The 11,267-nt window shown below is 38.9% G+C and overlaps 1 protein-coding gene across 5 annotated transcripts in view; it reads left to right on the top strand.

The window, feature by feature from the left end:
• The first annotated feature begins 5,747 nt into the window (after nucleotides 1–5,747).
• Nucleotides 5,748–11,267, top strand: part of UBAP2 (ubiquitin associated protein 2) — an 85,903-nt gene continuing 80,383 nt past the window's right edge. For all 5 annotated transcript variants that reach the window (XM_045289165.1, XM_045289164.1, XM_045289163.1 and 2 more), the window contains exon 1: nucleotides 5,748–5,882. In XM_045289165.1, coding sequence (XP_045145100.1) covers nucleotides 5,784–5,882 — 99 coding nt within the window. In that variant the 5' untranslated portion in view covers nucleotides 5,748–5,783. The remainder of the gene's footprint in view (nucleotides 5,883–11,267) is intronic.

Below are 11,267 nucleotides of genomic sequence, written 5' to 3'. Positions count from 1 at the left end.
AAAGTGGGTGAAGGGAGACGTCGGACAGGGCAAGATATGACAAAATAACAATTTATAAATTATCAAGGGCTCATGAGGGAGGGGGAAGTGGGGAGGGAGGGGGAAAAATGAGGACCTGGTGCCGGGGGCTTAAGTGGAGAGCAAATGTTTTGAGAATGACGAGGGCAATGAATGTTCAAATGTGCTTTACACAATTGATGTATGTATGGATTGTGATAAGAGTTGTATGAGCTCCTAATAAAACGATTAAAAAAAACAAAACAAAAAACCCCCCCAAGCTTGTTGCCATTGAGTAGATCCACTTCATGTAGTGACCGTATAAGACAGTTTCCCTGTCCCTTCAGAGGTATGAGACTTTAAGTCTTTACAGGAGCAGAATCTCCTCATCTTGTTCTTCTGAGTGCCCGGTGGGTTGGAACTGCCTACTTTGTGGTTAGCAGCCCAATTCCATAATGTATTCAACTAAGCCACAAGTGCTGAATCTTATTTTTATTGTTGTTGGGCCACTTTATGTATGTGACATTGCTTCAATTCTTACCTTTTAATCCTTCTATGTTATTTCTGCTGTCATATTTAAGATCTCTTTTATCCTCCCTGTACATTTAAACATAGCTGTTCTTTTGTGACTTTAATATATCTTACCTCTCTGAGGAAGTTACTTTTTTCTTGTGTTTTCACTACAGTGTTTCTTGAGTTATTTATTTAAATTACTTTATTGGGGGCTCGTACAACTCTTATCACAGTCCATACATCCATCCATTGTATCAAGCACATTTGTACATTTGTTGCCATCATCATTCTCAAAGCATTTTCTTTATACTTGAACCCTTGGCATCAATCAGCTCATTTTTTCCCCTCCTTCCCCGCCCTCATTTCCTAACTAACCCTTGATAATTTATAAATTTTTATTATTTTGTTATGTCTTACACTGTCCGACATCTCCCTTTACCCACTTTTTTGTTGTCTGTCCCCCAGGGAGGGGGTTATATGGAGATCCTTGTGATCGGTTCCCCCTTTCTATCCCACCTTCCCCTTACCCTCTTGGTATCACTACACTCATTATTGGTCCTGAGGAGTTATCTGTCCTGGATTCCCTGTGTTTCCAACTCTTATCTGTACCCATGTACATCCTCTGGTCTAGCTGGATTTGTAAGGTAGAATTGGGATCATGATAGTTGGAAGGAAGAAACATTAAAGAACTAGAAGAAAGTTGTATGTTTCATCATTGGTACACTGTACCCTGAGTGACTTGTCTCCTCTCCACGAAACCTTCCGTAAGGGGATGTCCAGTTGCCTACAGATGGACTTTGGGTCTCTACTCCGCACGCCCCTCATTTACAATGATATGATTTTTTGTTTTTTGATGCCTGATACCTTATCCCATCAACACCTGGTGATCACACAGGCCGGTGTGCTTCTTCCATGTGGGCTTTGTTGCTTCTCAGCTAGATAGCTGCTTGTTTATCTTCAAGCCTTTAAGACCCCAGATGCTATATCTTTTGATAGCCGGGCAGGACACCATCAGCTTCACGTTTGTTTATGCACCCGCTTTGTCTTCAGCAATTGTGTTGGGAAGGTGAGCCAGTTTAATAGAACAAAGTGTTCTATTGGCATTCTTATCATACAATGCCAGTTTAATAGAACAAAGTGTTCTTGTGTTGAGGGAGTACTTGAGTAGAGGCCCAATGTCCATCTGCTGCTTTAATACTAAACCTATAAACTAAGGTGACCAGACATCCCGCTTTTAAACAATTTTTTCCGTGTCCCGCGGCGTTTTTAAAAAGTCCCGATTTTTTGAAAGAATGCACGACAAGCTAGGGTAGTATACGGTTTTCGGCTGCCATGTGGCTATTTCGCCAGGATATGAGTTTTATCAATGGTGTCCTGCTTTACCAATGTTAAAATCTGGACACCTTACTATAAACATATGTACATATCTATTTTCCCATTGTCATATATTAATATATTTACATATGTACATGGCTGTATTTAGATCTCTATAAATGCCCTTTGCCTCCTAGTTCTTTCCTCTATTTCCTTTTATTTTCCTCTTGTCCCACTATCATGTTCAGCCTTCATTTGGGTTTCAGTAATTCCTCTCAGTTACATTGCCCTTGATCAAGCTTTACCAGGCCTTCTACACCCTCCTTGCCATAGATTTTAGATCACTTGTTCCCTTGCCCCTGGGTTTGTTAACACCCACTTCCTTTCCCCTGCCTCCCCCTCTCCCATGTCCCCCTGGCACTGTTGGTCCCCTTGTTTTCTCCTCCAGATTGTTTATCCAGCCTATCTTATCTAGATAGACATGCAGAGATAATAATATGCACAAAAAACAAGACAGAGCAAAACAAAGCAACAAAAGAAAATAACAACCATAAAAAAACCAATGACAAAAGAAAAGCCTGTAGTTAGTTCAAGGACTGTTTGTTGACCTTTAGGAGTGTTTTCTGGTTGAATCTGATGGGACGCCACTCCCTGGCCCCAAAGTCTGTTTTTGGTTTTCCCTCAGGATTTCCTTGCTCTGCTTCCCACACCCTTAGTGTAAGGTGACCAGACGTCCCGCTTTTGGCAAAACAGTCCTGATTTTTAACAAATTTTCCCGCATCCTGCGGTGTTTTTCAAAAGTCCCAATTTTTGGAAAGAATGCACAACAAGCTAGTGTATACGGTTTTCAGCTGCCATGTGGCTATTTCGCCAGCATATGCGTTTTATCAATGGTGTCTCGCTTTACCAATGTTAAAATCTGGTCACCTTACCTTAGTGTTTTGCCTCAGTGTGGTGGGGTCAGATTGGACACACTCTCACATTGTGTCTGCAGTGTTGTCCCCCGTAGCACTATGGGTCAGTGAGGGGTGTAGTGTCTGGTAGTGGGGCTGCCGCTATGGTCCTCTCTGTGCATTGGCTGCTCTGAGCAGATATTGGCCTCAATATCTTGCTGGGCCAGGATGTGCTACACTCTCTCTTCCTTCCCCTTCATTTGCTCCTGTGTGCTCTGATCAGACATGCCCTTCTCCCTGAGCTGTAGCTTCAGTGCTGTCCTCTGAAGTTAAATTCTTCTTGGGGGGGGGAGGGAGTTTTCCATATAGTTGGGATTGGGGCTGGCCTCTCTTTCTTGAGTACCTTTTCTCTGTTTTGCTATAATTTTTTTCATGCTTAGAGATCTTTCTCAAATGTCTGGTAATCTTTGGTCAAGGCCTATAATCTTTGGTTCTGTGTACCTGATGGACGTCATTGTAACTGACCTCATGGGGATGCTTGACTGGTCAGGGTATCTTGCAAATGTCATTTCCTGCTAGGCTTTTCTCTCAGGCTGGTTAGTTTCCTAGAAACAATTTCTCCATCCTCTTCAGAATTTAGAAATAGAGGATGAGATTAAGGGCCACCTGGCTAATTTGGGATTAATTATTCTATTTTCAGAGTGGTATTGAGTCCCTTAAGGACTACTGATCATGCAGTGATTAAGCACTCAGTCTCTTGGAAATCTTAGTAGTTCAAACTCACCACTTATTTTGGAAGAAAGAGCTGGTGATCTGCTTCCATAAAGATTACAGCCTAGGAACCCTATGGGACAGTGCTATATCTCTGGCTGAGCCTGCTATCCTTGAGTTACTCTGGAGAATAAACCTTAGGGTCTCGATGTGGATGGAAATGAAGTACTAGTTATACAATTGTGTAGTTTGAGGAAGGGACCTAGCAGGCTGTTGCCTCTTATAGATTCTTAACTATTCTGCCCATAAATATTCTTATCAGTGTTGTTTGGTGCCCTCCATTCCTTAGCCTTTCTAAGATGCAGCAGCGAGAACTGGTTTGCTTATGTGCTTTCCATTGCTAATGTAGGAAACTTTCTTGGTTCATGGATTTCCTAAGTCTAGCTGCTTTTTAATCTATAAGGTTTTGTCTCTCCCCTTTTTCTTAGTTTTTCATTCTTCAGGATTTGTGTATGGTGACTTCTTGATAGTCATTGAGTGGGACTTGATGATTAACAGTTAAGAGCATACTTATTTGCAGTGTTTGACTAGAAGTATTTTATATTAAGTAAAATGAAACAAATCCACTGTCTATTGTGACTCAGAGCAGTCCTTGAGAATGGAGTAGAACAGCTCTGGAGAGTTGTGGAGACTAGATCTTTACTGGAGCAGAACAGTGGGTATGAATCACCAGTTAGCAGCCCAGTGCTCAACCCAGTTTGCCCCCAGAATGCCTTTATATAAATAATAGCATGTTATCTTATAGTATAAAACAGTACTAACTAGTAGAACATTATGTGAGCCAAGCCATATACTATTTTAAGAGTTCTAGTAGCCATATTTAAAAATTTAAGAGAACTAGATAAAATTCTTTGAACTACGGTGTATATTTTACACTTATAGCACCGTTAGACTGACCACATTTCAAGTGCTCAGTGGCCACATATAGCTAGTTGCTACTGTATTGGACAAAGAAGGTAAAGAGGGCCACCTGATTAAAACGTGCCCACTCTGCTGTTTTGCCAGCAGAAACCCATTATCTTGCTCTTAGTCATTCAAAATGGTCTGAGAACCTTTTAAAAGAATGAGCAGTATTCTTGTAGTTTAATGGTTGGACTCTAGTTGCTGCTAACTTATAGTGACCCTATAGGACAAAGCTGCCCCTGTGAATTTCCGAGACTAACTTTATAGGAGTAGAAATCCCCGTCTTTACCTTGAGTTGGACAGTACTAAAAAACAGAGACTAATACAAACAAACAAACAAACTTACTGCCATTGGGTCAAGTCCGATTCATAGCGAGTGACCTTGTAGGTCAGGGTAGAACAGCCTCTGGATTTCCGAGACTGTAACTTTTTTTTTTGCTACTGTCATTTTTTTCTTTTTCTTTAAAAAATTTTATTGGGGGCTTGTACAACTCTTATCACAATCCATACATCCTTCCATTGTGAGACTGTAACTCTTTACATGAGTAGAAAGCCTCATCTTTCTCCCACAGAATGGCTGGTGGTTTTGAATACTGACCTTGTAGTTAGCAGCCCAACTCATAACCCACTACTCAGTTCCTTTGTTGGACATTAGTTAAAATTAAGTTTTGTGTAATCATATACATAATTATATTTTGATGGCATATAATTTATATGCTTGGCACATTTAGAAGCTGTTCAGTAAATAGTTGATTAAATGAAGGAAATTTTTATGTGCAATTTTTATCTCTGAGTTATTTTTTTGGGTGTTGTTTATAGATAAGTTTTAACCTTTGCATATGGCTTGTCCTCCGGATCACATCTTGAACTGGATTATTGCTAGGTGCAGTCTTGACTGGAAGTAGGCTAGGCTCAATTTTGAATTCACATACCAATTGCAAGTGGGAAGAGCCCTATAGAACTAACTGCATATAGAAAAACTATACCTAGTGGTATATACCTAGTGGATGGCACAGGACTGGACGATGTTTCATTCTGTTGTACATGGGTTGCAATGAGTCAGAACCGTTTCGATAGCACCTAAGAACAACAAATGATAAAATGATTGCCCATTAAAACTGGTGGCACTTCAGATTTTTGTTTAGAATTGCTAAAATTGCACATCATATAGCTGTTTCAATTGCACAAATAAAGTTGGTTTAAGAGCTAATTGCACAATAAAAAATCCTAAGACTGTTTCTTAACAATTTGGGTTCGAGAGTTTTTATGTTTTGACTCACCTCTGTATTTTCTTCTCCCCTTTTTCTGTGATTTGGAAGTTTTGCTTACCATTTCTGCTTTTCCCCCCCAGATTTTCTATTTTGTACATACATTATTTTGTATATACTGTATATGATGACTTCAGTGAGCAGTGACCGGTCCCGAGGCGCTCGGGACAAACCACAGGTTTCTGTGGCACAGTCAACACAACCACAGAAACAAGTAGTACAGGTAAGTTTTTGCGGAACTTTCCTTGCCTTATTTAGATTAAGTAAATTAAGAACACGTAGGTAATTTAAAGTTCTCTCTTGTGGGAAAATGCAGGACTTTGACTCATGTGTGGAAAAGTAGTTATTAGGAAAGATATCACTGAACAAGTATAGTTGGGTGTTAACACCTTTTAAATCCTGAACTTTTCCCTTCTACTCATTAGCAACTAGCTGTTGCTTTTTCTTTATATAGTGCCTTAACCACCTCTCTTTACTATTAATGTAGAGCTTTAACTGCCATGCCAACAGGGCTCTTCATTAGAATTTCAGATGGATGATCTGACTTCGCTTTAATGACTTATTATATGAGCTTTAAAAATATATCCCCAAGTGTTCTGTGAAGGACATAGAGGGGGGTTCTCTAATTCACTGTTGTATTAAATTTTGAAGTATCAGATTAACTTCATGTTGTTAGTATTAACAGATAGATGTCTTTGCCGATTTGGTGATTGCCCCTAAATACTCTTATGCTGATTCGCTTTTATTCACACTTGAATCGGAAAGATTGTCCAATGTTGAAAAACTTGGACTTTTTGAACGTGGCCTTCCATTTAGAAATAAGTGCTAAGGACAAGTTTGTTTCATGAATAATCTGTTTTCAAGGAAGATATATAAGCTATGTATGTATATTCATGGGCACCACTCTGCTGATCAAAGAACAGAAATTAAAACAAGGACATTTAAAATTTTTATTTATGTTTTATCAAGTTGGCAAAGATTAAAAAGATGGTTTTCTGAAGGGAGGGCCAAATAATATGTTTGGATTGTAAACTGGAGTATCTCTTTCTTCCCTGGCTGTTACCCAGAGAATTGAGACTGGAATTGGGGGTGCTTTTCCTTCCAGGGCTTGCCACTGATAGTGTTTGTCTGGGTCCTTTGAGGATTGCTCTGTTGATCTAATTAGGAGAAAAACATACTTACCGAGTTGGGGAAGGCATGTCTAGATCCTTATATTTCTAATCTTTCCTTCGTATAAAAGTATAATGAGCACTTACAAATATTATGCATTATAGATATTATTCATATATCTAGTCATCTTATCCCCCCAACAGTTTTATTGACACATAATTTACATACCATAAATTTCAGTAGTTCAATCTTTCAATTAGATCAAGGAGAATTTTACGATTATTACCACAATTTTAGAACCCCATCCTCCCATGGTTAAATCATCTTTAAAATGATTTGTGCAATCACAATCAGTTCTAGTTCTCTGTTCCCCCCCCCCCAACTTCATTATTTTCAGGCATCTAATTTTTTGAAGTCTTTTCTGGTGAGCTAATTTTAACTTTATTCAGTAAAGTGTGTATTACCCAGTTTTAAATTTCCAGTAAGCTTACTGCTATCTAATTGATTTCAACTCAGTGACCCTATATAGGATTTCTGAGACAACCTAATATTTCTTCCTTGGAACTGCTGGTGGGTTTGAGTTGTCGACCTGGTCACTGGCATTCCAATGCTTATCCCACAGTGCCACCAGGGCTCTTTGTGATGTCCAGTTGAGGTTTTCTCAGATAATCTATGGAGATAGCTTGATGTGAGAGAAATGCATGAATATTTAGACTATGAATAAACCTGGGGTTGTGCCCTGGGCCTACCACTTAACTAATAAGTTGTTATGTAAGTCTCTTTGAACATGACTTTAGTAGGTTTTGTTTGCTTGTTTGTTTTAATATGATTTCAGATTTAGAGAAAAGTTTCAGTGTAGTACACACAATTCCGGAATGTCCTTCACCTAGAGCTAACATTTTTACCACATTTGCTGTTGTCCTTTCTCCCTCCTTTTCTCTACATATTTCTCTCTGGAATCTTTGAGACGAAGTTTGTAGACATGATGCTTATATCTTCCTAAACACTTCAGTGTGTATTTTGAAAACAGAAAATACAAAACAAAAAAACCCAAGCCCTAAAACAGGGACATTCTCTTTCTTACAGTGCGGTGATCAAAATGAGAAAATTAACTTAATCTTTAGATTTTGTTTATATTTTTCCAATAATGCCCTTCATACATAATTAAGTCCCAAATTATACGTTGTATTTAGATGTCAATTTTTAGTCTCCTTTAATATGAAACTGTTTTTTAGTCTTTTATTGTTTCATGATATTGACATAAGGGAATAATGTGTGTCAGTAATTTTGTAGGATGCCTTCCAGTTTGGGTTTGTCTGCTGCTTTCTTATAATTAGAGCCAGTAGAACTATGTTATGCATTTTTGGTAAAAATAGGACAGAAATGATTTGTTCTTCTCAGTGCACCATGTCATAAGGTGGTAGGTAAAGGTTGTTTTATATGCAGGTGCTCAGTTTTATTACTTGGTTAAGGTGGTGTCTATAAAGTCTGTCCAGCATCTTGTGAGATACTATAAATCCCAGTTTTGTTTCATTTTTAGTGCAAGATGGAGGATGATAATTACTTTGGATTAGAGATTGTGTAAAGTTGTGATCAGGAATAATTTACTCTGATTGTATTCTTCATCCAAATTATAAAATTAAATATAATTTAAAGATTATAAAGTGCCAAAGAAAATTCATGGTTTCTGATAAACCAAGGAAAGTAAGATGCAAACTTATACACACAAAATTTAAAATTAACACAGCCATTAAGGAAATAATATTAGCAGGCAGAAGAATGATTTAATTAATATAATATTTTATTTTTCAACTCTTCTGCATAGTAGATAGGAACAGGAAAACATTTGGTCCCATTAGAAAAGCTATCAGAACATTCTTCATTGTGAAAACTGCTTGCCCCTTGGAGCTTCCGCTCCACACAGCTTGTTTATGGAACATATGAGGATGCATCAAAAATCTCCCGGAAAATGTTAAAAATAAAAAATTCGTTTCCATGCACTTTTTGAAGTCCCTGTGTACAACTCCATGCAGCTTGTATGCTGGAGAAATTTGGAAAGAAAGTTAGTACCAATGGCTCTTTTCTTGGCAAGACTTTTTTTCTCATCTTGTAAGTTGCCTGGTGGGCCTCACCACAGTTTGTATAAGAAGAGAGCACACTAACCTTGTTGAACTTTGAATTACCAGTTGGGGCCGCTTTTTCCCCTTTTGTTTATCAAGCTATACAGAGCACTTAGCATTTAATTAGAACTAAGCCTCTTAACTTTCTATCTTCTAGTTTATGTTTGGTGGTTTTAAAATCCATTCTTTAAAATACCATATATACTTGTGTATAAGCCGAGTTCTTCAGCACATTTTAAATGCAGTTTTTGTGGTAAAATTAGGTGTCTTGCCGATATTCAGGTCGACTTATACTTGAGTACATACGGTAATATTCTTCTTGACTAGGAGAGTTGGCAAAGGTGGAAAAAAAAGTTAACATTCGGATTAAAGGTAAATTTCATTCAGGTGGTGCCCTCCGTGGTATAATGAGGCAGTAGTGATCCAATGTAGAATTGTGCATCCCCGCAGGAGATTTGGGTTTGTGTCCAGTCAGTGTAGCTACATCTCAAGCACCCTACTGACGCCGAGTTGATCCCACTTGTGGTGATCCTGTACGACAGAGTAGAACTGTGACTCTTTACAGGAGCAGATAGCTTCACTTTGCTCTCTCATGCCCCTGATGGGTTTGGACATCTGACCTTGTGGTTTGTAGGCCAGGGCTTAACCCACTGCGCCTCCAAGGCTCTTCCATCTGAAGCATAACCATGACTCATTAATGGAACTTTGATCGGTGCTGTGATGTTGAAAAGGTTTTAGCAGAGCTTCCAAGTGAATTGATAGTAGGAAGAAAGGCTTGGTGACCTACATCCAGTGAAAGCCCTGTGTATCTCAGTGGTTTGGTCCTGTTGTGCATGGGGTCCTCATGACTCAACAACAGCGAACAGCAGTGTTATAATACTGTACTTGGTGAACAGCTATTGGATATATCAGCTGTGCTTTCAGAAAGTTTTATCTAGATGGTCTATAATATACCCTCTTAGAAATGAAGCAGGTGGTAACCACTGAAGAGAAATACAAAGAATATTTGAGTCAGAGTATTTAAGCTGAGGAAGGCAAGTCTTTGAACATATTAGTAATTGGTATTTACATTTGTGGTATTGGTAAGGACTATTGAATATACTGTGGACTACCAGAAGAAGGAGAAAATCCGTCATAGAAGGAGAAATGCAACGTGAATGCTCTGGACATGTACTCAGGAAAGACCAGCTCCTAGAAAAGGACATCATAGTTGGTGTCAATTAAGAGGGCCAGTGGAAACCAGGGAAATCCACAGTGCAATGGATTGGCACAACAGCCACAACCATGAACTCAAACATACCAATCATCACGAAGATAGATGGCACCAAAAACTCACTGTCATTGAGTCAGCTCACGACACAGTCCACTAACTCACCAGAGCTCCTGAAGATGGCACAAGGCTGGGCAAAGATTCGTTAATATACATAAGGTTGCCATGAATTGGAATTGACTCCATGGTAACTGATAACGACATAGTAATGAATAGTGACTTCACAGAAATGTCTGACTGAAACTGTATCAAAATGAAAAACAGAAATACCTAGAGGCCCTGGTGGTACTTCAGGATAAGCTGGGCTGCTAACTGCAAGGTCCACGGTTCGAACCTACCAGCCGCTCCACTGGATAAAGATGAGGCTGTTCTATAAAGATTTACAGTCACAGAAGCCCTATGAATTGGAATCGACTCGAAGGTAGTGCATTTATTTTTTTGTTATTCTGTTTATAACCTACCTCTAATGAGGTTTAGCTGACTTATTTTCTTATTTATAGTGTATGAGATTTTAAAAATAGTGCCTGAGCAGGTTGGTTGTTCTTATTCCTAATTAGTGTACATTTATAAAGAATGGGGGATTTTCTTGCAGTTTTTAATTTTAAATATTGCTACATTAGAACTATCCCAGAGGGTATCCCCCCAAACGGGCTTTTTTTCAAAGCTCTGTATTTAAATTTGTTTACAAAACAACCTTATCACTTTCAAAGTATTCTCCATTACACTTAATACATTTGTCAAATCTGCGATTCCAGTCTTGGAGACATTTTTCAAGCTCATCTGTTTGGGTGGCTGACAAGCCCCTCCTTTGTTTTTTTTTCTTTACCTGTTCTACATCATCAAATTGCTGTCCTTTCATGTCCCTCTTCACTCTTGGAGCACGGAGCAAGGTCAGGTGAGTAAAATATGTGGGGCAAGAGAGGCATACTGTTTTGCCAAAAATTGCCCACTGAGATGACTGCGTGAGTAAGTTCATAGTCATGGTGGCAAAAGCAGTCCCCTGCCTGCCACAAATCAGGTATTTTTTGTTGCAGTGTTACACAATCTTTTTAGACCCTCTAAGTAGAAAGCTTGATTAACAGTCTGACCTGGTGGAACAAACTCCAAA

The sequence above is a fragment of the Echinops telfairi genome, unplaced genomic scaffold (assembly GCF_000313985.2).
Source record: "Echinops telfairi isolate 266 unplaced genomic scaffold, ASM31398v2 ScPeMD7_25;HRSCAF=90, whole genome shotgun sequence".
NCBI classification, from domain to species: Eukaryota; Metazoa; Chordata; class Mammalia; order Afrosoricida; family Tenrecidae; genus Echinops; species Echinops telfairi.
Note: the sequence above shows the minus strand (reverse complement) of the source record. Positions and strands in the feature narration are given on the sequence as shown.